This window comes from Eretmochelys imbricata, chromosome 3, assembly GCF_965152235.1.
Source record: "Eretmochelys imbricata isolate rEreImb1 chromosome 3, rEreImb1.hap1, whole genome shotgun sequence".
Classification (NCBI taxonomy): Eukaryota; Metazoa; Chordata; order Testudines; family Cheloniidae; genus Eretmochelys; species Eretmochelys imbricata.
This window is the reverse complement of record NC_135574.1, coordinates 7,594,570-7,620,961: the sequence shown is the minus strand read 5'-3', so window position 1 is coordinate 7,620,961 and position 26,392 is coordinate 7,594,570. Positions and strand designations below refer to the sequence as shown.

General features: G+C 45.9%; 1 protein-coding gene across 2 annotated transcripts in view; it reads left to right on the top strand.

The window, feature by feature from the left end:
* Positions 1 to 26,392, top strand: part of ELP3 (elongator acetyltransferase complex subunit 3) — a 133,236-nt gene that overhangs the window by 77,507 nt on the left and 29,337 nt on the right. For both annotated transcript variants that reach the window (XM_077812338.1, XM_077812339.1), the window contains exons 11-14: positions 8,620 to 8,710; positions 11,104 to 11,169; positions 19,420 to 19,647; positions 25,544 to 25,625. In XM_077812338.1, coding sequence (XP_077668464.1) covers positions 8,620 to 8,710; positions 11,104 to 11,169; positions 19,420 to 19,647; positions 25,544 to 25,625 — 467 coding nt within the window. The remainder of the gene's footprint in view (positions 1 to 8,619; positions 8,711 to 11,103; positions 11,170 to 19,419; positions 19,648 to 25,543; positions 25,626 to 26,392) is intronic.

Sequence of the window (26,392 nt, the reverse complement as noted above, 5' to 3'; positions counted from 1 at the left end):
CTGGATTTTACCATTATTTTGTTTCAAAATTTTAAGAAGTCCCGGCATTTCCAACCTGATGCTTCGTCCTTGGGCTATCCAGAATGTGCTGCTATTTGATCCATACAGCCATCCACAGCTATGTAAACAAATATATTCTGATCTGGATTGAAGGGGGGATGGGAGGCCTATTTTTCTGTCACCGCCATAAAATACTAATTTTCCATATGTTAATATGCTGATTAGAGGTTGTGAATTATTGTCTGTTCCCCATATGCAAATAAGGGGATTAGATATGTGTTGCTGTGAAAGCTTATTTTTTATTTCTTTGCAATGTCTTATTTACCACATCAGAGTTCCAGAGGTGGGAAAGTCTCCACACTGGGTTTTGCTATAGACCAGGGGTGGCTAAATTTACTGGCCCTCCAAGCCGCATATGACCGTCTTCAGAAGTTTGAGTACCAGGGTGTGCCTGCCAGGTCTCAGGGCCTTCAGCCTTGCAGGAGGCACCTGCCAGGGCTCGGGACTTCAGCCCTATGGGGTGGGGCATCTCGGGGCTTCAGCCCCGTGGGTGGTACCTGCTGGCCTGGGGACTTCAGCTCCCGCAGGGTGTGTTGCTTCAGCCCCCTCAGGGAACGCCTGCCAGAGTTTAGGGGTTCAGCTTCCACAGGGCGCGCCTGCCGGGACTCAGGGCTTCAGCCCCATGGGGAGCAGGGTCTCTGGGCTTCAGCCCTGTGGGACGTACCTGCTGGGGCTTGGGGCTTCAAGCCCCCACAGGGTGTGCAGCTTCAGCCTCCTCAGAGTACTTCTGCCGGGGCTTAGGGCTTCAGCCCCCAAGAGGAGAGGATCTCTGGGTTTCAGCAGGAGCGGTGCTTCAGTCCTGAGACCTGGCAGGTGCCTCCCATAGGGCTGAAGCTCTGAGACCTCCCTCCCCACTGGGCAGAAGCCAGAGACAATGCATGGGAGGAGCATGTGGGGTCATGTCTCTCTTCCCCCCCCCGCCCCCCATTTTTGCCAGGGTTTGCTGGCCCCGCTTGGTTAAATGATGTCACCAGGCCCCCTCCCTGCACAGCAGCTGCTGGAGTCGGTAAGCTGGGAGGTGTGGCCATGGGGAGAGGCAGCGGCAAACAACTGGGAGCTGCAGGGAGAGCCACTGCTTTGACTGCTGCCCCTCCCTGCAACTCCCAGCTGTTTACTGCTGCCTCTCCACATGGAGCTAACACCTGGGAGCTGCAGAGAGGGGCTGCTGAAGATAAGGGGGGGGGGGGCGTGACTCAAATTGTTGGAGGTGGTGAACCCCCATCTGATAGGCAGAGAATGGACGGTATGGGGGGCTCTGCAAGCTGCACTTTAACTGTAAAAGAGCAACATGCAGTTTGCTAGCTGTGTTTTGGCCACTCCTGCTATAGACCTAGTGCTAGAAGATATCAGTTGGTTTTATTTGTGTTCCTGTTGGGAAGTACACAACAGCCTGACCCTTTGGAGCTGCTCCGTAATTGAAAGAAATAGGCAGTCAGTCAGATTATTGCCTTAGCTCTAACATGCCCAGATGAAAATACTGTTCTCTACTCTGTCCTTTAGACTCAATGTGAAGTGCTCATTACCTCTAAGGGTATGTCTACACTACGGAATAAGGTCGAATTTATAGAAGTCGGTTTTTTAGAAATCGGTTTTATATATTTGAGTGTGGATAGCTGTGGATAGCTATCCCACAGTTCCCGCAGTTTCCGCTGCCCATTGGAATTCTGGGTTGAGATTCCAATGCCTGATGGGGCTAAAACATTGTCGCGGGTGGTTCTGGGTACATATCGTCAGGCCCCCCTTCACTCCCTCCCTCCGTGAAAGCAAGGGCAGACAATCGTTTCGCGCCTTTTTTCCTGAGTTACCTGTGCAGACGCCATACCACGGCAAGCATGGAGCCTGCTCAGGTAACCGCCACCGTATGTCTCCTGGGTGCTGGCAGATGCGGTACGGCATTCCTACCACAGTAGCAGCAACCCATTGCCTTGTGGCAGCAGACGGTACAGTACGACTGGTAGCCGTCCTCCTGCCCAGGAGCGCCTGGGCAGACATGGGCGCAGGGACTAAATTTGGAGTGACTTGACCAGGTCATTCTCTCTAGTCCTGCAGTCAGTCCTATTGAACTGTCTTATGGTGAGCAGGCAGGCGATACGGATTGCTAGCAGTCCTATTGCATCATCTTCTGCCAGGCAGGCAAGAGATGAGGATGGCTAGCAGTCCTACTGCACCATCTTCTGCTGAGCAGCCATAAGATGTGGATGGCATGCAGTCCTTCTGCACCGTCTGCTGTCAGCCAAAGATGTAAAAGATAGATGGAGTGGATCAAAACAAGAAATAGACCAGATTTGTTTTGTACTCATTTGCCTCCTCCCCCATCTAGGGGACTCATTCCTCTAGGTCACACTGCAGTCACTCACAGAGAAGGTGCAGCGAGGTAAATCTAGCCATGTATCAATCAGAGGCCAGGCTAACCTCCTTGTTCCAATAAGAACAATAACTTAGGTGCACCATTTCTTATTGGAATCCCCCGTGAAGTCCTGCCTGAAATACTCCTTGATGTAAAGCCACCTCCTTTGTTGATTTTAGCTCCCTGAAGCCAACCCTGTAAGCTGTGTCGTCAGTCGCCCCTCCCACCGTCAGAGCAACGGCAGACAATTGTTCCGCACCTTTTTTCTGTGCGGACGCCATACCAAGGCAAGCATGGAGGCCGCTCAGCTCACTTTGGCAATTAGGAGCACATTAAACACCACATGCATTATCCAGCAGTATATGCAGCACCAGAACCTGGCAAAGCGATACCGGGCGAGGAGGCAACATCAGCGCGGTGATCAGGACATGGACACAGATTTCTCTGAAAGCATGGGCCCTGCCAATGCATGCATCATGGTGCTAATGGGGCAGGTTCATGCTGTGGAACGCCGATTCTGGGCTCGGGAAACAAGCACAGACTGGTGGGACCACATAGTGTTGCAGGTCTGGGACGATTCCCAGTGGCTGCAAAACTTTCTCATGCGTAAGGGCACTTTCATGGAACTTTGTGACTTGCTTTCCCCTGCCCTGAGGTGCATGAATACCAAGATGAGAGCAGCCCTCACAGTTGAGAAGCGAGTGGCAATAGCCCTGTGGAAGCTTGCAACGCCAGACAGCTACCGGTCAGTTGGGAATCAATTTGCAGTGGGCAAATCTACTGTGGGGGCTGCTGTGATGCAAGTAGCCCACGCAATCAAAGATCTGCTGATATCAAGGGTAGTGACCCTGGGAAATGTGCAGGTCATAGTGGATGGCTTTGCTGCAATGGGATTCCCGAACTGTGGTGGGGCCATAGACGGAACCCATATCCCTATCTTGGCACCGGAGCACCAAGCCGGCGAGTACATAAACCGCAAGGGGTACTTTTCAATAGTGCTGCAAGCTCTGGTGGATCACAAGGGACGTTTCACCAACATCAACGTGGGATGGCCGGGAAAGGTACATGACGCTTGCATCTTCAGGAACTCTGGTCTGTTTCAAAAGCTACAGGAAGGGACTTTATTCCCAGACCAGAAAATAACTGTTGGGGATGTTGAAATGCCTATAGTTATCCTTGGGGACCCAGCCTACCCCTTAATGCCATGGCTCATGAAGCCGTACACAGGCAGCCTGGACAGTAGTCAGGAGCTGTTCAACTACAGGCTGAGCAAGTGCAGAATGGTGGTAGAATGTGCATTTGGACGTTTAAAGGCATGCTGGTGCAGTTTACTGACTCGCTTAGACCTCAGCGAAACCAATATTCCCACTATTATTACTGCTTGCTGTGTGCTCCACAATATCTGTGAGAGTAAGGGGGAGACGTTTATGGTGGGGTGAGAGGTTGAGGCAAATTGCCAGGCTGCTGGTTACGCGCAGCCAGACACCAGGGCGATTAGAAGAGCACAGGAGGGCGCGGTACGCATCAGAGAAGCTTTGAAAACCAGTTTCATGACTGGCCAGGCTACGGTGTGAAAGTTCTCTTTGTTTCTCCTTGATGAAACCCCCTGCCCCTTGGTTCACTCTACTTCCCTGTAAGCTAACTACCCTCCCCTCTTCCTTCGATTACCGCTTGCAGAGGCAATAAAGTCATTGTTGCTTCACATTCATGCATTCTTTATTCATTCATCACACAAATAGGGGGATGACTACCAAGGTAGCCCAGGAGGGGTGGTGGAGGAGGGAAGGAAAATGCCACACAGCACTTTAAAAGTTTACAACTTTAAAATTTATTGAATGCCAGCCTTCTTTTTTTTGGGCAATCCTCTGTGGCGGAGTGGCTGGTTGGCCGGTGACCCCCCCACCGCGTTCTTGGGCGTCTGGGTGTGGAGGCTATGGAACTTGGGGAGGAGGGCGGTTGGTTACACAGGGGCTGTAGTGGCAGTTTGTGCTCCAGCTGCCTTTGCTGCAGCTCAACCATACACTGGAGCATACTGGTTTGGTCCTCCAGCAGTCTCAGCATTGAATCCTGCCTCCTGTCATCACGCTGCCGCCACATTTGAGCTTCAGCCCTGTCTTCAGCCCGCCACTTACTCTCTTCAGCCCGCCGCCTCTCCTCCCGGTCATTTTGTGCTTTCCTGCACTCTGACATTTGCCTCCACGCATTCGTCTGTGCTCTGTCAGTGTGGGAGGACAGCATGAGCTCGGAGAACATTTCATCTCAAGTGCGTTTTTTTTTCTTTCTAATCTTCACTAGCCTCTGGGAAGGAGAAGATCCTGTGATCATTGAAACACATGCAGCTGGTGGAGAAAAAAAAGGGACAGCAATATTTAAAAAGACACATTTTATAAAACAGTGACTACACTCTTTCAGGGTAAACCTTGCTGTTAACATTACATACATAGCATATGTGCTTTCGTTACAAGGTCGCATTTTGCCTCCCCCTACCCCGTGTGGCTACCCCCTCAACCCTCCCCCCTCCCTGTGGCTAACAGCGGGGAACATTTCTGTTTAGCCACAGGCAAACAGCCCAGCAGGAATGGGCTCCTGAGTGTCCCCTGAAGAAAAGCACTCTGTTTCAACCAGGTGACCATGAATTATATCTCACTCTCCTGAGGATAACACAGAGATAAAGAACGAATGTTTTTTGAACGCCAGCAAACATACACTGCAATGCTTTGTTGTACAATGATTCCCGAGTACGTGTTACTGGCTTGGAGTGGTAAAGTGTCCTACCATGAAGGATGCAATAAGGCTGCCCTCCCCAGAAACCTTTTCAAAGGCTTTGGGAGTACATCCAGGAGAGCTGTGAATGCCAGGGCAAAGTAGTCCTTTCACATGCTTGCTTTTAAACCATGTATAGTATTTTAAAAGGTACACTCACCGGAGGTCCCTTCTCCGCCTGCTGGGTCCAGGAGGCAGCCTTGGGTGGGTTCAGGGGGTACTGGCTCCAGGTCCAGGGTGAGAAACAGTTCCTGGCTGTCGGGAAAACCGGTTTCTCCGCTTGCTTGCTGTGAGCTATCTACAACCTCATCATCATCATCTTCTTCGTCCCCAAAACCTGCTTCCGTGTTGCCTCCATCTCCATTGAAGGAGTCAAACAACACGGCTAGGGTAGTGGTGGCTGAACCCCCTAAAATGGCATGCAGCTCATCATAGAAGCGGCATGTTTGGGGCTCTGACCCGGAGAGGCCGTTCGCCTCTCTGGTTTTCTGGTAGGCTTGCCTCAGCTCCTTAAGTTTCACGCGGCACTGCTTCGGGTCCCTGTTATGGCCTCTGTCCTTCATGCCCTGGGAGATTTTGACAAAGGTTTTGGCATTTTGAAAACTGGAACGGAGTTCTGATAGCACGGATTCCTCTCCCCATACAGCGATCAGATCCCGTACCTCCCGTTCGGTCCATGCTGGAGCTCTTTTGCAATTCTGGGACTCCATCATGGTCACCTCTGCTGATGAGCTCTGCATGGTCACCTGCAGCTTTCCACGCTGGCCTCACAGGAAGTGAGATTCAAAAGTTCGCGGTTCTTTTCCTGTCTACCTGGCCAGTGCATCTGAGTTGAGAGTGCTGTCCAGAGCGGTCACAATGGAGCACTCTGGGATAGCTCCCGGAGGCCAATACCGTCGAATTGCGTCCACAGTACCCCAAATTCGAGCCGGCAAGGCCGATTTAAGCGCTAATCCACTTGTCAGGGGTGGAGTAAGGAAATCGATTTTAAGAGCCCTTTAAGTCGACATAAAGGGCTTCATCGTGTGGACGGGTGCTGGTTTACATCGGTTTAATGCTGCTAAATTCGACCTAAAGTCCTAGTGTAGACCAGGGCTAATTGAAGCTGTTTGAAGTCTGTTATCTTAGTTCTATGATGCTTTATTTACTCTAAGAAATCAGATGAATAAATTAACTGGCTCGCTAATTGCATTTGCCTTGGTTTTGGGGTGAGAGAGAGTCAGAGGTGAGGAATTTTTCAGAGCCCTTTCTGCTTTATAAAAAGTGCTAATGTATCACAAACAAAATAAGGGCAGAAAATAATATTCTCAAGGCTTCTGGTGCAACACTCTAATACTGGTAAAAGTGTTACCAAATTTATTTAAAGTGAGTTTGGCATTGGAATGGAATGAGAGCCCTGCAGCCTGAAGTCCTAACTCTACAGAACAGGCATAGCATGGGCAGCAGCAGTGCAAGCTTTCCCTTGTCCTCTTTTTTTGCCAATGTACTTCTACTCTTCCTTGCAGTAACCACCTGTCAGATTGAGAGTCTCCATGGCTCATTCAGGCCTGGGTGTCTGTGCTGAGATTTGCCAAAAATGGTGACTGTTAATGGTGGCTTTTGTGACACACATTCTTAAGGAACTGGATTGATACCTGTGAATAAATTTCACATAGGTCACCAGTCAGCTCTCAGATGGTACTGACTTCTAATCACTTTGTTTAAACCAGGTTTTGAGATCAAACTGTTCTACATTGTACAGTTCAATACTCTATTGATAGTTCACGTTTTAATTTTTTTGTCTCCTCTTACTCTAAAATAAATGCAGAAAGTTAGCAGGGTTTGGTAATGCACGTGGCTAGCAGGATTGTCTTTCTGTCATCTTTAAAAGACTTAATATGCTCGGAGGTTAACTAGAACAATTTTTCTCCCTCCTCCTTGTAACAACCTTTTCTGTACTTGAAAACTGTTTTGTCCCCCGTCAGTCTTCTCTTCTGCAGACTAAATACCATTTTTGCATGGTATTCATCATCAAACTGAACTTCGATGCAGCAGCCTCAGCCTTGAGAGTAATGGCTGCAGTCTCTTATTATGCAGGTCTAGAGATACTCAGCTGGGAAGGTGATGTTAGCATGCACACTCCCTCACACACCCATTCTCAGTTTTCCTAGCACTTTTTTTCAGGACTAATTCTTCACCTGGCTAATATGCTGTACATTCAAAACTTCCAAAGACATGTCCCATGTCAACTGCAGCGCCAACTCCAGCCAAAAAAATGGAAAAGCAGGTTTATCTTCCTCCAAATACTCTGCTGGTAATCTTTTCTGGGAGCATAGACAGAAAACAGCCATTGAGGCGTTGTACAAGGGAATAAGTCCCTTCCCTTCTTCCAGTGCGAGCATCTTCAAACTGCCTTATCTCAGCAGGTTTTTCCTCTGAAGTGCTGCTCCTCCAGGTTCAAGTTAAAGATTACACATTAGGAGGAGGGCGTTGCTGCCTCGAGAATTGGAAGACGAAAGCTGATATTCTCTTGAAAAGTATCCAACTCCAAAAGTTTCTTTTGATTTTTTTGAGGTTCTGAAGCTTAGGCAGATTCCTCCCCTTTATGAGGAATGCTTCAGGGTGAGCCCTGGTCTGGGGTTGAGCCACCTCAGAAATAATTACTGAAGGATATTCAATAAAACTTGCTGTCCCAGGGACAAGCTTATCCTTTCCCCAAAGTGAAGTAAATTAAATCAACATTATCTACAGGCTCTTCATAGCATCAGAAGATGAAGGGTATAGTAGTCCATCTACACATTGGAAAGCTAGAACCAGTTCCATAGAGAGTCAGATATTTTGGTAAGGGCACAAGATTCTTTGTGGCAACAAGTTCATGAGGAAATCAATATTTCAAGTGGAAATACTGAAATCTGTCATTACAGCATTATCTTCTGTGGTAGACAGATCTCAATATTTATGCAAAAATGGTATTCATAATTATTGTAACGACCTCTTATGATGTTAGGTTATTACAAACTTGTTCGCATCTTTACTGAATTTTAGGATGTAGTTACAATTGTTATATCCAGGATTTTTGGAGAATATACCAATGCTTGCTGTGAAGACTCTCTGACATGGAGGGTCCTAGAATGGAAATTCACACGTAAAACAGAAATTTTCCTTTTTCCAGTTCTTGAGTATGATGAATATGAAAATAAAAACACATAAATAGCCTATTTCCCAGCATGTAAAAAGTCCTTTTCTACTGTAAATCTAATCATGTAGCTCTTTCCTCCCTACTACCTCCAGTTGCTGATTGGCTTGGCCATGCTCTAGTTCAGCCAAAGCTACTGGGCTTTGAAACAGGCATTAATTCAGATACCTCATGCATAACAAAGGATTTAAGATTAGATGATGGTGGCGGCCCAACTGGCCTTATATTTTATGAATATTGTTGTATAAAGTTTTTGTTTTTCCCCTTTGTATAGGGATATCCCAATGCCGCTGGTCAGCTCAGGAGTGGAGCATGGTAACCTGAGAGAACTTGCCTTGGCCAGGATGAAGGATCTAGGGACACAGGTAAAAGATCAGCAACCTTATGCCCAGGAGGAGCTCCCTGCTGACTACACTGTGCGACTGATCGTGTTTGTGAACAGAAGGAGAAAAATGGCAAAATGAGAGGAGTGTGAACTATAGGAGCCAGATTTGCTGCTCAACTAAAGATGACCTGCAAAGGAAAATATTGGGGTTTTGTCATTTTTTGGTTCATTTTCTGATAGGTAAAGAATACCTCAAAGATTTTTCCAAAAGAGCTGATGTTTTGCTTGATTTCTACATTAAAAATTTAGATTTTCCCTGCAAGATACAGGATGACCAGAGAACGAGGAGGTTTGTGACATCTCGTCTACTAAGGACATTTCTAAAGTGAGAGAGGGACTTTTTTTATGCAGACTGTTTACAACTTTTAAAAAAATTTATTCAACTCAAACATCTAACAGTTAGAAGAAAAGCTCTTTGTGAAGGATTTAGCATCTTTATCCTCCTCAGTAGGGTTGAGAAACCTTCCATGGAACACTTCCAGCAAAAACAGATACGGTGATGAAACTTAATATTCCAGCTATTTCTAAGAATTAAAAAAAATTGTAGGTGGCGGGAAAAATCTCCTTCATAATAACAAAGCAAAAAAAGGGGCCTCAAACCCAATTTTGTTTTCCGTGGCAGGCTACCTTTAAAGAACTGAATCTGTAAACATTTCTACTGTGCGGATGACTATAGGTCTGAACTTACTGGGGCAGAAGCCTGGCAGCTGGTAGAGTGAGCAACCAAAACAGTTTGTCACTTTATCACGTGAAGTATAAGATACCAGTGAATTTTCCTTGTATCTACTGGAGGTATAACATTATAAACAAACAGCTTTTTTTAAGGGCCATGATAGTTGGGACTGAATTTCCACAAGAAACCCAGGTATTTTAGGTGTGTAGGGTCATAATTAGAGGGTGCCCATGCTCCTCAGCTCTGCCCTCTTGGCAATTTCAGCTTTCCCTCTTTGTTCCGTCTCTGTGACTAATGACACTTGGATTACTGATTGGGGCAAAGAGATGGAGGGCACAGTCCTGAAAAATGCTCTGCCCTCTCAGGACTAGGGCCCTTAATGAAGAGCGGGGACTTGTCTGTCTTCTGCATGCCGTTTGTTGAGTCAGGGATTTGTAAAGCAAAGTAGATTTTGTGCATATGACCGTAAAGAAGTCCAGATTTAGCATAATCACCATATAAGAATAAAGCATGCCAGTTTTTATGGTCATACCAAGGTTAAATTATTTCACTGTATATAATATAGTCTGAGTTTGATTATTTTTAAGGCATTTTAGGGGGTGTTGGGATGCAGATAGTCATTTGGATGCCTTGGAAATCAAGTTCCATGTGAGTTTAGGCTTGACTTTGGATTTTCATGGGTTTTTTTTATTTGTGCTATGAAAACTGTCTTCAGAAAAGTTTTTCTCCTTGAGACTTCTCTCATGGGGCTTGGTTTGCACTAGTTACGAGAAGAGATACAAAAGACGTGTGCAAGCTACAATCAGGCTCGCTAACATTGAGTTCTGTCTCCTGTTCCCTCTGACTACCAAGGAGCTGTAAAGTTTTGTAAAGTTCCCTGGCTTTTCTCTGATGCCTTGGACCATTGGTCCCAAACCTCTCACAGTTAGTCCATCCTGTACATCTGTGGGACACTTGACCAGAGAGTTAACTCTCTACCTTCTTATATTCAGGTGTGTGACATGCCAGTTTTGGCATTAAAAATCAGTTACCCAGATTTACAAATTGCCTGCTCAAGAGTATCTCTGGCACACTAGGTTAGATTTTTCCAATTCTAGATCTCTCTGGTAAAGGACCTGACAGCCTGGAAAAAAGGCATAAATTTTTAACCGTGAGAGTAACCATTGGAACAGTTTACCAAGGGTCATAGTGGATTCTCTATCACTAACAATATCCAATCTTTATTTAAATATTGCCTAAAAGATCTGCTCTAGGAATTATTGTGGGGAAGTTCTATGGCCTGTGGTTTATTATATAGGAGATCAGACTAGAATCACTAGAAGATTGCAATGTTCCCTTCTGGCCTTAGAATCTATAATAATGTTAAGTCTTTCTTGCTCTTTTATATCTGTTGACTTTTCCCCTCCAAGCCCTGCTACTTGCAAATCAAATGGTACTTTTCTCATGAGATGTAATGGTTGCTCAGTGAATTGATTTTTGTCAGCATGTTTTTACATTTAGCACAAAGTTCTTTTTCTAAGGTACATTAGGGATGGCTCGGTGAGCATTTTTATTTTGAAGTCTATTTATTCAAATTCTACCAGTGTAAGACAGGCTATTTCAACTTAATTTTGAGCCCATGGGGTGACTGGAAATCTTAACGTATTTGAATTGCATGTATTCCTCTGTTTTATGTAATTTTTCTCTCCCTCTTTCCCTAGTGTCGTGATGTGAGGACAAGAGAGGTTGGAATACAGGAGATTCATCATAAAGTGAGACCATATCAGGTGAGACTTGTTGCTTCCCAGGGAGCTTGCTTCAGACGTGACTTGCTGTGAAACATTTGGTATGAAGGAGTTGGGACTCAGTTGTGCAGCCAGTTCTGCAACAGGCCTGTGTAGCTGGCTCCAGTTTTTCATCCATTTTCACAGCAGATTTATGTTTGTTGTTTAAGAAAATACGTTCACATGCTGAAACTTATGTACCACCATGTTCAATAACGTAGCGATAGCTACCAGTATTTCAGTATTCCTGTTGCAGTATCAGAATCCCCAGTTGACTCAGCTGTCTCCACTCTTTGGCCCCATTCCTTTCTCTTTTCTAGTGAAAAGTGTATTTAGAAAATATAAAAAGCACAATAGTTGTAGGTTGAACAGAAAGAAATTTAATTGGTTGAGGTTGTATAATGTGTATATATATTCTCTATTTTTGTCAGTCTACCAATACCTACAATATTATAATAAAATGTGGTTGCTATCTGAAACAAATAAAAATAATAAAATCAATAAGCCACAATAAAGTGTAACCAGCAAATACATATGGATGTAAATCTCTGTAGAGGATGATGCTTATATAGTGCCCTTCAGTCTAGCATCTTAAAGCTGTTCACAAAAATGGATGGTAACCAGTGTTCCCTCTAATTTTTCCCACCCATGTGCAGAATGAATTGTGTTATGTGCACCAATATGGAGGTGATGTGTGACATATCACCTTCATATTGGTGCACATAACAAATTGCATGTGGTGGGGGTGGAGCCAAGGGGTTCGGAGTGTGGGAGGGAGCTCAGGGCTGGAGTACAGGGGTGTGAGGGCTCCGGCTGCGGGTGTGGGCTTTGGGCCGAGAATAAGGGGCTCAGGGTTGGGCCAGAGGGTTGGGTGCAGGGGTGTGAGGGCTCTAGCTGGGGGTGCAGGGTCTGGGGTGGGGCTGGGGATGAGGGGTTTGGGGTGCAGGAGGGTGCTCCAAGGCTAAGGCAGGAAGAGAGGACTCCCCCAGCCCTCTCTCCCCACAGCAGTACCTGGGCTGCAGGGGAGAGGCGCCTCTCCCCGCCGCAGGAGCTCTGGGGCTGCAGGTCCGGGCTGGTCCGGGCTTCTCTGGCTGCTCCACGCTGCCCTGGCAGCATCTGGGTCTGGGTCGCTCTGGGGTCAGGCCATGCTGCCGTGGCTCAGTCCAGGCTGTTCCTGCCGCTCTGCCCCAGCAGATCTAGGTGCTCCAGCCGCAGCAGGTCCAGGCCGCAGGTTGTGTTGGGGCCGGGGGATGGGCACCCTGGGTGGGTTCCCTGGAATAGAAAGCTAGTCATCTCACTGGTAAATGCATTATAGAAACAAATTTTATAATGTAAAATAAATTCTATCATAGTTTTTTGTTGACTGCTACTAGACTTCAAGCACTAGCCTCATAGATTCAGTGCAAAACGGGACATGCAGCCACTCCCTCTGTCTTCCTATTATTTGTCCTTTGGCCATTGCAGAAAATATCTTCCACACAGACATCCGTGCTGTCATCAGAGGCTCTAAGGCATCTTGAGTTGTAAGCTCCGTGGGTAGTTAGTGAATAGCTCACTACAGCGTTTTCAAAACAATGTTGCTATTAATACTCCAACACTCCTTTTGTTAAACTATCTCTCCTTGGTCTAGATCGGGGGTTGGCAACCTATGGCATGTGTGCCAAAGACTGTATGCGAGCCGATTTTTAATGGCACACTGCTGCCTGCCTGTCGGGTCCCAGCCACCAGCCCCACTCAGCCCACCGTTGAACCCAGGCCGGCAGCGGGCTGAGTGGGGCTGGCGGCTGGGACCCTGGCAGGCAGCAGAGTTCCATTAAAAATCCTGCCCACCCTGGTCTGCTCTTCTCCGCCCCCCACGGGGGCAGGGTGAAGAAGCTTGGTCCTGCTGGCTGCTGCTGCAGGGCAGGCAAGCTCCCCTCTTTCCCCAGCGTGCCGGGCTCCTGCCCCTCCTCCTCTCCCTCCCTGCTTCCGATCAGCTGATGGCCCTTGCGCGGGAGGGGGAGAAGCGGAGCCGCAGTGTGCTCGCTGCTCCGGGGAGGAGGCGGGCAAGAGGTGGGGACTGGGCCTTGGGGAAGGGGGGTGAAATCAGGACATATCCCCTCCAGCCCCCGGGCCGTGAGCTGCTCTGGGTAGGGGGGCTGGGAGCGCCCCCAGGAGCTTAGCCCACACCCCCAGCCCTCTGCCCTGATCCCTGCACCCCCCTCACACACTCCCAGCCCTCTGCCTTGACCTCTGTACCCCCCTCACACTCCAGCCTCTTGCCCTGACCCCTGCATTCCCCCACGACCCCTAGCCCTGACTCCTGCACCCCCACACATACCCAGCCCCCCCATGCCTTGACTCTTGCATCCCCCACATTCCCACCCCCACCCTAAGCACCAAGTGGGAGCTCCTGCACCCCCTCCCCCATTCCCACCTGCACCCTCGCACCAAATGGGAGCTGTCCAGTTAAGCACTCCACACCCAAACCTCCTGCCCCAACCCTGAGCCCCCTCCCTCATTCTGGCTCCTGGCCAGACCTTACACCCCAACCCCTGCTTACTCCTTCACCCCCAGCCCTGTGCTCAGTGCACTCCCACCCTCAGCTCAGTGCAGAGAGAGAGGAAGAGAATGGGCTAGAACCAGAGAGAAGGTAGGTACCCACTCCATGTGGGCAGGGCCGGGATCCCAGACCGGCAGCGGGCTGAGTCGCAGTGGACTGAGCCGCTCAGCCCACTGCCAGTCTGGGGTTCTGGCTGCCGGCCCCTTGCCAGCTGGGGTCCCGGCCACATGTCCCGCTCAGCCTGCTGCCGGCCTAGGTGAACGGAACCCCAGGCTGGCAGCGGGCTAAGCGGGCCAGTGGCATAAGATCAGCATTTTAATTTAATTTTAAATGAAGTTTCTTAAACATTTTGAAAACCTTGTTTACTTTACATATGACAATAGTTTAGTTATATATTGACCTTTAGAGAGAGATCTTCTAAAAAACGTTAAAATGTATTACTGGCACGTAAAACCTTAAATTAAAATGAATAAACGAAGACTCGGCACACCACTTCTGAAAGGTTGCCGGCCCCTGGTCTAGATAATGAAAATCTCATGCCACTGAATCTCAGAAAAATGTATATCAATAGGAACCTAGAGATAAAATGCGTGAAAAGCAACTTATTTATTATTTATATTATTGTAATGCCTAGGAACTCCAGTTATGGTCCAAGAACTCGTTGTGCTAGGAACTGTACAAACACTAAACAAAAAAACAGCCTACAATCTATGTATAAGACAACAGATAGACAGAGACAGAGGAGTACAAGGAGACAGTATCTGTCAGCATCAAAGGCAGTAGTCTCAGCACACCAGGAACCTAGCCATTGTCGAGCTTGTTGTAGGCCTCTTGGCAAAGATGAGTTTTGAGGAAGATTGTGAAGGAGAGTAATTAGTAAGTTTTGCAGATATTTACAGGGAGTTTCTCCCCAGCATGAGGGGCTACATGGAAGAAAGCACCAAAATGCTTATTTGAAAATTTAGCAAGTGGGCAATAAAACATCAGCCTATAGCATTTGATAATTTGATCTGATGACGTGCAGTGATATTTTCCTTGCCTTTAAAATTAATTTCCTTGATAGAAGAGGTCATTGTAGATCTAATACAATTAAATCTGTTCACTGAAACCACTTAAGATTATATAACATCTTTCCTTTTGTAGAAGGAAGTATCTATTTTAGAATCGTGATGTGTCTGGTTCTTTAAATTATTTTTAATTGGTTTTTAAAAATCCATTGAAATAAAAATATTTATGATTAGTTGGTTATTTACTAATCTATTTCTGGGTTCCTGTTCAATTGGTAACATTTCTCATTAGTAGTAGACAAGGCATTTGTTTGCTCTCAAAATGGCCTTGAATTGTATGTAGTGCTAATATATCCTTAATAGCCTTTTAAAAAAATATCTAGTGAATGTTCTTGCTAGTGAATGTTCTTGCTGGATGGACAGCTTTGGAGACTGAACTCTGTCATGTTTTCACAGAATGGCAACTGCTAATGCAAACTCTGCTACACATTCTACCTTAACTCTGAAGTGAATGTTTTATCTCTAGGGCAGATGGAAACTGCCTGTACTGCCCTTCCCTCCTGCCCCCCCCACCCAAAATAAAAAAAATGTGTTTTGGATCAAGATAGCTATCTTGAAATAGAATCCTAGAGGAGATGAGGCATATGTATATTTTTAACCTCGATGTAGCTCATTGAGGTCAACACTATACATACTGTCCCTTCACCCTGTTTCTCCTCTTCTTCTCCCCCTCCCCCCGGCCCCGATTTACCTTGACTAGCAAACTACCAGTGGCATGTATCTGCTAGGATTCTGCATCAAGGGAGCTATCTCGATGTAAAAAACCTACCATTTTTGCGGTGAAGACGTAGCCTGAAAAGTTCATTCTGTATAAGCCACTTGTCCTAATATTAAGGTCAAGGATTATCAGCAGGGGTACTAGTTATTGCTAAAGCTATGTTTATGTCCCGGAGGTCATGGAAGTCATGGAATTCAGACTTCCAGAGACAACCTTGACATTCTCCACTTCAGAGCTGCAGGACTCTGGAGCTGGGAGCCAGCGGGGCTGTGGCAGGGTTCCAGTGACAGGGGACCCCCTGCAAGGTTCCAGCCACTGGTGACAGACTCCTGAGGGAGCCCTCCATAGGGTTCCAGCAACCAGATGACAACCTCACAGTGGGGAGAGAGTGAGGGAGGAGGACGCCTCGGGCAAGCAGCTGGGGGTGTCCCATTTTCTCTTTGGGAAATATCGTCACTCTGCAGCTCCCAGATGCTGTGGGTGGAGGGGGGCCCCCCAAAGCTTCCAGCTGCTGCGGGCAGAGGGGGAACCCCACAGCTCCCAACCACCAGCTGCTGCGGGCAGGGGAAATCATGGACCTGCAAAAGTCACAGATATGTCAGATAGGCTTCCATGAATTTTTGTTTATTGCCTGTGACTTTTACTAAAAATAACCATGACAAAATCTTAGCCTTAGTTATTGCCAGTTGTTTCTTTTTCACATGGACACTTATATTCTAGGAACTGGATTGAAAGCTAAAATTCATTTCATTGTCGTTAGCTGCCAGTCACTTCAGGTGTTCTGTTTGACACTGTCTCCCACAGTATTCTTGCCAACAAGTTAAAGAAGTATGGGCTGGATGAATGGACTATAAGGTGGATAGAAAGCTGGCTAGATTGTCAGGCTCAACGAGTAGTGATCAATGGCTCCATGTCTAGTTGGCAGCCGGTATCGAGTGGAGTGCCCCAGGGGTCGGTCCTGGGGCCGGTTTTGTTCAATATCTTCATAAATGATCTGGAGGATGGTGTGGATTGCACCCTCAGCAAGTTTGCAGATGACACCAAACTGGGAGGAGTGGTAGATACGCTGGAGGGTAGGGATAGGATACAGAGGGACCTAGACAAATTGGAGGATTGGGCCAAAAGAAATCTGATGAGGTTCAACAAGGACAAGTGCAGAGTCCTGCACTTAGGACGGAAGAATCCAATGCACCGCTACAGACTAGGGACCGAATGGCTCGGCAGCAGTTCTGCAGAAAAGGACGTAGGGGTTACAGTGGACGAGAAGCTGGATATGAGTGAACAGTGTGCCCTTGTTGCCAAGAAGGCCAATGGCATTTTGGGATGTATACGTAGGGGCATTGCCAGCAGATCGAGGGACGTGATCGTTCCCCTCTATTCAACACTGGTGAGGCCTCATCTGGAGTACTGTGTCCAGTTTTGGGCCCCACACTACAAGAAGGATGTGGAAAAATTGGAAAGAGTCCAGCGGAGGGCAACAAAAATGATTAGGGGACTGGAACACATGACTTATGAGGAGAGGCTGAGGGAACTGGGGATGTTTAGTCTACGGAAGAGAAGAATGAGGGGGGATTTGATAGCTGCTTTCAACTACCTGAAAGGGGGTTCCAAAGAGGATGGCTCTAGACTGTTCTCAGTGGTAGCAGATGAGAGAATGAGGAGTAATGGTCTCAAGTTGCAGTGGGGGAGATTTAGGTTGGATATTAGGAAAAACTTTTTCACTGTGAGGGTGGTGAAAAACTGGAATGCGTTACCTAGGGAGGTGGTGGAATCTCCTTCCCTAGAAGTTTTTAAGGTCAGGCTTGACAAAGCCGTGGCTGGGATGATTTAGTCGGGGATCGGTCCTGCTTTGAGCAGAGGGTTGGACTAGATGACCTCCTGAGGTCCCTTCCAACCCTGATATTCTATGATTCACTGTATCTCTTTTCTGTCTCCCTTAGTCATCAAGACCCCTTTAGAAGATTTTCTTTAAATTGGCTTTTTATATACATTATGTAGGTCTAGCTGTATATTCAACCCACATAGAGCCTTCTTTTTACCTAGGGAAGAGGGCAGAGCAGAGGACCCCATGGAGTCCACTAGGGACCTTGCTATGCAGATGTAATTTATCTGGCAAATGCTTAGATACTGTGAAAGGAGCACTATACAAAACTCTGTTAAAGTTGGAGATTTTTATATCCTATTTTTTTCTCCCGAGCTTTGTCATCTTGTCTTTTTAGATGGCAGGCTCTTGAGGACAAGGACTATTTATGTTTGGGCAGCACAAAGTACAAAGGAGTTCTACTTGTTACTGAAATAGAAATGTTTCTCCCATTTTATTGCTTTTCCTTAATTAGGAAGCCCAGAGTTCACGAAGCTTTAAATCTAAAACCTTTTGGGTTAGCTGTGTTAATATTATTTTCTGCCTCCTTTCTTTAGCTGTGAATTAATAAAGCCTGTGTAATGAGTGGGTCTTTAACTTAGGCTCTATATTACAAGGAGAGTAGGTTTTGCCTGCATGGAGCTCATTGCAGGATCTGAGCCTCAGATTGTAAACTCTTTAGAGTAAGAATCTTGTCCTCTTATTTTTCAGTAATCTTTGATCATATTGTTGGTGCTGTATAAATAATAGTAGGACTGCTGGATCAACTTTTAGCTCTTCTATTAGGCTCCTCTGCATATTCCTACTCATAGACTGCCTAGGCCAGCTCAACGCATGAGTGTCTCTATGCAGAGTCCATCTCGAAGTAACTTTCATTTTCATGATGGGAATCTGGGCCCTCCTTATTGTATTGTGTTATATGATAGTAGAAATCTTGGAGGACTCTGCATACATGCAAAGATCCATTTGAATTTTTTCACAGATAGTCAACGCTGAGATGAGGCTAAGTGAATCTTTATCCGTGTAGTAAGTGAAAGGCCCATTTAATTTTCAGTTGTATACACAAAGGCATATTGATCTCATGAAGCAGAGAGGTAACAGAATCTCACCATTTGGCTCTTGTGTGATCAAGTCTTGAAATAGTGCATTCATTTCTGTGTATCATGTTACCAGAAAGATGATTAGTAGGAAGGAGTTCAGAGGGAACCCCACCTCAAAGCCCTTTACTTGAGCCTTTTAAAACAGGCTGGACAGAGCACTAGAAAGTGTACGTACTACTATAGGGAACAATCCTGCACTGTACTGGCAGGGAAATGGATGTGGGAAAGATCAGCCTAACTTTTGTCATGTTGTCAGTCAGAAATGTTTATGAAGTGTTTTTTGAATCTATATGGATGAAAGGCACTTTATTAAGGAGAGATCATGATCACTTGAAGACCTGTCACTGACAATTTCAGAAAGAAGCAGTTTTATTATGAATTAGAAGACCCAGATTACATTGCTGGCAAGAGACTTTTTCTTTTCAAAGCAGTGGATACTAGGGGCCAAATTCACCCATGCTGTCAGCAAGTATAACAGTACTGAAACAAGAGCAATACAATTGTAGTCAGGTCTGAATTTGCCCTTAGATGTTTGATTGGAGAGAGAAGCTGCTAGATGTGATGCTCTTGGAGCATGAGTGGAGGTGGAGGTACCAGAGAGAGATCCAGTCTTCCATTTCTATCTTTTACAACCCCGAGCTATTGTGCTGGTTTAGTACTGTCTAAATACCTTATGGGTAGAAGTTTTAAGCACTGAAGAGTAATGGTGTCCACAAATGTATTTTTCACTGAAGTATGACACATTTTGTCTTTAGGTAAATGCGATTGTAGGTCCTTCAGCTCTTATCTACTGCAAAAATCCATCTAGAATGAAGCTGGGCTTTAAGAAAGCACTTCACACTTTTTCTGACCCATAACAGTTTATGGATCCATGAAATTGGTTTTGGTATATTCAACATGTTGCCCAATTATTTTTTAACAGGATTTTCTTTTCCTCTTCCCCCTTGCTTGTTCTCTTTGAATAGGTTGAGTTAGTTCGAAGAGACTATGTGGCAAATGGTGGCTGGGAGACCTTCCTGTCCTATGAAGATCCAGAACAGGATATTCTGGTTGGCCTTCTGCGTTTGCGAAAGTGTTCAGAGGAGTCATTCAGACCTGAGTTGAAGGGAGGTGTTTCCATCGTTAGAGAACTGCATGTGTATGGTAGTGTGGTTCCAGTGAGCAGTCGTGATCCTTCCAAATTTCAGCATCAGGTATCCTAAGTAATCTTCGTTGTCGTCTTTTATACTCCATCCTGCCCAGCTTTTTTTTATTAGAAAGACTAAGAAAAATTTGTCACAATCTTGATGAGACTGGCCATACAGTTACTCTTATAAGAACTTAAGAATGGCCAAACTGGGTCTGAGCAAAGGTCCATCTAGCCCAGTGTCCTGTCGTCCCACAGTGGCCAATGCCAGGTGCCCCATAGGGAATGAACAGAACAGGTAATCCTCAAGTGATCCGTCCCCTCTCGGTCATTCCCAGCTTTTGGCAAAATGAATAATCTGCTGCAACAGAACCAGAATTGAATTTGATCCCCATCTTGTATTCGTAGATTAAATTCCTGCCACCAGTGGGCTTTCACTAATGTATTTGAGCTCTTGCAGTTATGGTTGTCTCATGGTTGAAAACATGGGTATGCTCTTTATCTCTATTGCTGTACATCCATATGTAGGCTAGGGGTGGGCAAACTTTTTGGCCCGAGGACCACATCGGGGTTGCGAAACTGTATGGAGGGCCGGGTAGGGAAGGCTTTGCCTCCCCAAACAGCCTGTCCTCTCCCCCTATCCGCCCCCTCCCACTTCCTCAGAACGCCCGACACATCCAACCGCCCATGCTCCTTGTACCGTGACTGCCCCCTCCCGAGACCCACTGTTCCCCCCCACACACCCCATCCCCTATCCAACCCCCACTGCTCCCTCTCTCCTGACTGACCCCTGTCCACACCCCTGCCCCCTGGCAGGCCCCCCTGAACCTCTGCTCCATTCAACCGCCTCCCGTCCCCTGACTCCCACCCCCCGACTCTCCTGCCCCTTATCTAACCCCCCCACCTCCTTACCATGCCGCTCAGAGTGGCAGGAGCTCGCAGCCCCGCTGCCCGGCCGGAGCCAGCCACACTGCTTGCATGGCTGCGGGGGAGTGGGGACAGCCGGGCTCCTCCCCAGCCAGGAGCTCAAGGGCTGGGTTGGACAGTCTCACGGGCCGCATGTTGCCAACGAGCCATAGTTTGCCCACCTCTGATGTAGGCTCATGTATGGTGACACTAGTTCAGCCTTCACATACTGAACACCCATAGTTCCTACACCCTCTCTGAGAACTGAGGGGATTAATTCATCTCTAACACACAGATGCAGGAATTGCTTTCAGATTTTGGTTCGTCTGTCTACCTGATAGGGTGTGAGCAGTGGGGCTGAAGAAGTGAAGTTGAAGGGTATATGATTCAGTCCAAAAACATATAATGCATACAAGGTATTTTTAAAAAATATGAACATCTTCAACCTAATATTTTCCTCCTAATCAAAGATTGTACATACCAGGGCACTTTACCATTCAGGGATGGGAAGAATTCTTTCTGATTAACATCTTGAGCACTAGTGCCTCTGAATCTACCAAAGTAAGCGTTACTACAGTGCGCATTAGCGCGTCATATGCCATGAAATCTCAATTGATTTTTCTTTCCCTTTGCTTTTTTACTTAAGATGGCCACTTTTTCTGCCCTAGGTTTTGAAATGTTAATTATTCTATAGTCGAAGCATTCATTGTTTTTATGGCTGCCGCTTCGCTGCCTGAGGTCATCACTGTCAAACAAAGTGTTGCATCCTAATGCATTTACACAGAAAAAGATTATTAAATAAAAGGAAGTTAATTTAAAACATCAGCCCTGAGGCTTTCTGATGCAAAGAATAAATTGATTACTTTTGTCTTTTTTTATGCTTGATCTAAAGGCTCAAAATTTACCAGCACAAGATCAAATTCACACTCTTTCCATAATAGGTCAAAAGATGTTGTGGGTAGCAAAGGGATGATGCATGTAATTTTCCTGAGAGAGTCACTGGAAGGAAGTAGTGTGAGAAAGCAAGTAAAGTGTATTTGCTTTCCACCTACATATTAATATATTTTAGGGTCCATGTGAAATGGGGTCAGGGATTTTTCCACAGCACTGACCAATGAGGCAAGATTGATAGATTTTACTAAAGAATCTTACCAGAGCATGTAAACTGATGTAAATTTTTCAAAAACAAAACTTGAAAATGAAATCTCCTATACTTGGTAGTAACAATGTTTTTGACGTATGCTCCATTTAAATACTTACCACAAATAAAGAAGCAACAAAAGATATCACATTCTCATTATGACTGTTTCATTTTAGATTTCAGTACTAAAAATCTCTTGAACTGCATAAGGTTATTTAAAAAAACAAAAACATAGAACTAATTTTTGCCCTTCATTTTTATTCTACCCACCACGCAGCAGGCTATGATACACAAACTATGACGCAGAGGCAGCAAAGACATTTCAGAACAGTCTAAACATGTTGTAGAATTGTGTGTGGAGGGGCTCTTCCTTTGTAATGAAACACTATTTTATTTGTTTCCAGTAGCACCCACTTTATGCTAGGAAGTGTATTAACATAAAAGAAGGCGTGGTTCATGCCCTAAAGAGATTACTGTGCACTTTTACAGTGCTTTTCATCTTAGCATCTCAATGCTTTACAAACATTAAGCTTCACAGTACCACATGAGGTATGAAGAATAGTCCAGGGCTGTGGGAGACTCAGGTTCAATTCTCTGTTCTACCACAGACTTCCTATGTGATCCAGGGCAGGTCACCTAGTCTCTCTTTGCCTCAGTTCACCATCTATAAAATGGTCATAACAGCACTGCCCTACTTTACGGGGGTATTGTGAGGATAAATACATTAATGATTGCCAGGTACTCAAATACTAGGGTGATGGGGTCCATATAAATATCTGAAATAGATCCATTTTCTGAGTGGGTAAAGTGAGGCACGTAATTTAAATGACTACTTCAGGATCAATGAATTGTTGGAAAAACTGGAATAGAACCCAGTCATTCTGACTTGCATTCATAGAATCATAGAATATCAGGGTTGGAAGGGACCTCAGGAGGTCATCTAGTCCAACCCCCTGCTCAAAGCAGGACCAATCCCCAATTAAATCATCCCAGCCACGGCTTTGTCAAGCCTGACCTTAAAAACTTCTAGGGAAGGAGATTCCACCACCTCCCTAGGTAACGCATTCCAGTGTTTCACCACCCTCATAGTGAGAAAGTTTTTCCTAATGTCCAACCTAAATCTCCTCCACTGCAACTGAGACCATTACTCCTTGTTCTGTCATCTGCTACCACTGAGAACAGTCTAGAGCCATCCTCTTTGGAACCCCCTTTCAGGTAGTTGAAAACAGCTATCAAATCCCCCCTCATTCTTATCTTCTGAAGACTAAACATCCCCAGTTCCCTCAGCCTATCCTCATAAGTCATGTGTTCCAGTCCCCTAATCATTTTTGTTGCCCTCCGCTGGACTCTTTCCAATTTTTTCACATCCTTCTTGTAGTGTGGGGCCCAAAACTGGACACAGTACTCCAGATGAGGCCTCACCAATGTCGAATAGAGGGGAACGATCACGTCCCTCCATCTGCTGGCAATGCCCCTACGTATACATCCCAAAATGCCATTGGCTTTCTTGGCAACAAGGGCACACTGTTCACTCATATCCAACTTCTCGTCCACTGTAACCCCTAGGTCCTTTTCTGCAGAACTGCTGCCGAGCCATTCAGTCCCTAATCTGTAGCGGTGCATTGGATTCTTCCGTCCTAAGTGCAGGACTCTGCACTTGTCCTTGTTGAACCTCATCAGATTTCTTTTGGCCCAATCCTCCAATTTGTCTAGGTCCCTCTGTATCCTATCCCTACCCTCCAGCGTATCTACCACTCCTCCCAGTTTAGTGTCATCTGCAAACTTGCTGAGGGTGCAATCCACACCGTCCTCCAGATCATTTATTGAACAAAACCGGCCCCAGGACCGACCCCTGGGGCACTCCACTTGACACCGGCTGCCAACTAGACATGGAGCCATTGATCACTACCCGTTGAGCCCGACAGTCTAGCCAGCTTTCTATCCACCTTATAGTCCATTCATCCAGCCCATACTACTTTAACTTGCTGGCAAGAATACTGTGGGAGACAGTGTCAAAAGCTTTGCTAAAGTCAAAGAACAACACGTCCTCTGCTTTCCTTTCATCCAGAGAGCCAGTTTCTCGTCATAGAAGGCAATTAGATTAGTCAGGCATGACTTGCCCTTGGTGAATCCATGTTGACTGTTCCTGATCACTTTCCTCTCCTCTAAGTGCTTCAGAATTGATTCCTTGAGGACCTGCTCCATGATTTTTCCAGGGACTGAGGTGAGGCTGACTGGCCTGTAGTTCCCAGGATCATCCTCCTTCCCTTTTTTAAAGATGGGCACTACATTAGCCTTTTTCCAGTCATCTGGGACCTCCCCCGATTGCCAGGAGTTTTCAAAGACAATCACCAATGGCTCTGCAATCACATCCGCCAACTCCTTTAGCACTCTCGGATGCAACGCATCCGGCCCCATGGACTTGTGCTTGTCCAGCTTTTCTAAATAGTCCCGAACCACTTCTTTCTCCACAGAGGGCTGGTCACCTTCTCCCCATGCTGTGCTGCCCAGTGCAGTAGTCTGGGAGTGACCTTGTTCGTGAAGACAGAGGCAAAAAAAGCATTGAGTACATTAGCTTTTTCCACATCCTCTGTCACTAGGTTGCTTCCCTCATTCAGTAAGGGGCCCACACTTTCCTTGACTTTCTTCTTGTTGCTAACATACCTGAAGAAACCCTTCTTGTTACTCTTAACATCTCTTGCTAGCTGCAACTCCAGGTGTGATTTGGCCTTCCTGATTTCACTCCTGCAAGCCCGAGCAATATTTTTATACTCATCCCTGGTCATTTGTCCAATCTTCCACTTCTCGTAAGCTTCTTTTTTGTATTTATGAGCAGCAAGGATTTCACTGTTAAGCCAAGCTGGTCGCCTGCCATATTTACTATTCTTTCTACACATCAGGATGATTTGTCGCTGTAACCTAAATAAGGATTCTTTAAAATACAGCCAGCTCTCCTGGACTCCTTTCCCCTTCATGTTATTCTCCCAGGGGATCTTGCCCATCAGTTTCCTGAGGGAGTCAAAGTCTGCTTTTCTGAAGTCCAGGATCTGTATTCTGCTGCTCTCCTTTCTTCCTTGTGTTAGGATCCTGAACTCGACCATTTCATGGTCAGTGCCTCCCAGGTTCCCATCCACTTTTGCTTCCCCTACTAATTCTTCCTGGTTTGTGAGCAGCAGGTCAAGAAGAGCTCTGCCCCTAGTTGGTTCCTCCAGCACTTGCACCAGGAAATTGTCCCTTACATTTTCCAAAAACTTCCTGGATTGCCGGTGCACCGCTGTATTGCTCTTCCAGCAGATATCAGGGTGATTGAAGTCTCCCATGAGAACCAGGGCCTGCGGTCTAGTAACTTCCGTTACTTGTCAGAAGAAAGCCTCGTCCACCTCATCCCCCTGGTCTGGTGGTCTATAGTAGACTCCCACCACGACATCACCCTTGTTGCTCACACTTCTAAACTTAATCCAGAGACTCTCAGGTTTTTCTGCAGTTTCATACTTGAGCTCTGAGCAGTTATACTGCTCTCTTACATACAGTGCAACTCCCCCAACTTTTCTGCCCTTTGTTCTGATCACTAGACAGTACTTCCTGCTCCCCTTCTGAGCACAGAGGAAATGTCAGTGAGGGGAGGAGGAGCTTGTTCTCCAGCTAATTCTAGGAGACTTGTACCAAGTTGAGTAAATCCGTGGTTTTAGCGTTGTTCTTTGACACTAAGAAGCAGTCAGATGTGAAAAGACTCTAAAAGAAAATTGCTGTTTATACTTATCAGTAACTTCCATTGAAGAAACTTTTGAGTGTTTCACCATTATAAAAGTTAATGTTTGTTGCTGAGCTCTTCTCAAGTACTCAAGCTGTTATTCTTTTCCTTCCCTTGTTTTTATCATTTTATCATTTTCTTCCCCTCTCGTTTCCTGCTCTCCAGGGATTCGGTATGTTGCTGATGGAGGAAGCAGAAAGGATAGCCAAAGAAGAGCATGGTTCATGGAAAATTGCAGTCATTTCAGGTATCTTTGCTTAATTCTTCTTCAAAACTTAATCTGCAAACAAATTAAATAGCAAAAATCTTTGTTAATGCAGAGTTAAGATCTCCTGGTGATAGCTCGTGCCCTTCAAGAATGTCAAATTCAGCAAAACTCAAACTTCTGAAAACCAGGAAGTACAATTAAGGTAAATTAAGTACAACTGCATTCACTGTGATAGATGTAACTATTGAATTGTGGAGGAATAAGTGGGAGCAACTTGGAAGAGCTGCAATTATGATATGAGATCTGGGTCTGAGTTCCTCCATGTGTGTGTTATCAAGGGAAAGAGGCTCATATGTACCATGAGGTTTCAGTCTGCCTCATTCAATACAGAATTGTGTAGGTTGTGTCTGTAGGCAGGCACTGGAGTCGTTTTGCCAGAGGTATTTGTCAGTAGTGAGGTGGGATATGAGAGCAGGCCATGGATTTAATGATCGGTAAGAAAAAGTGTAGGTTTAAGTCATATCCTGTGTGCACATGTGAAGGTATTGGAAAAGGGTATGAAGTGGTTGTTAAATTTTACAAGTGTGGTATTCTCTTGGAGGGAAAGGGTCAATGTTTCAGCTTAGGTTCAGTGCAGGTATCTCCTGTCCAGTATAGTGAAAAGACAAAGTGAGAACATGTGTGTTATGGGCATAGTGAGGTATTGCTCAAAGAAGGTATAGTTAAGGTTGCATAGGCATTTATCTTAATTGTGTAGTTCCTGGTTTTCAGCGGTTTGAGTTTTGCTGAAGTTGACATTCTGGAAG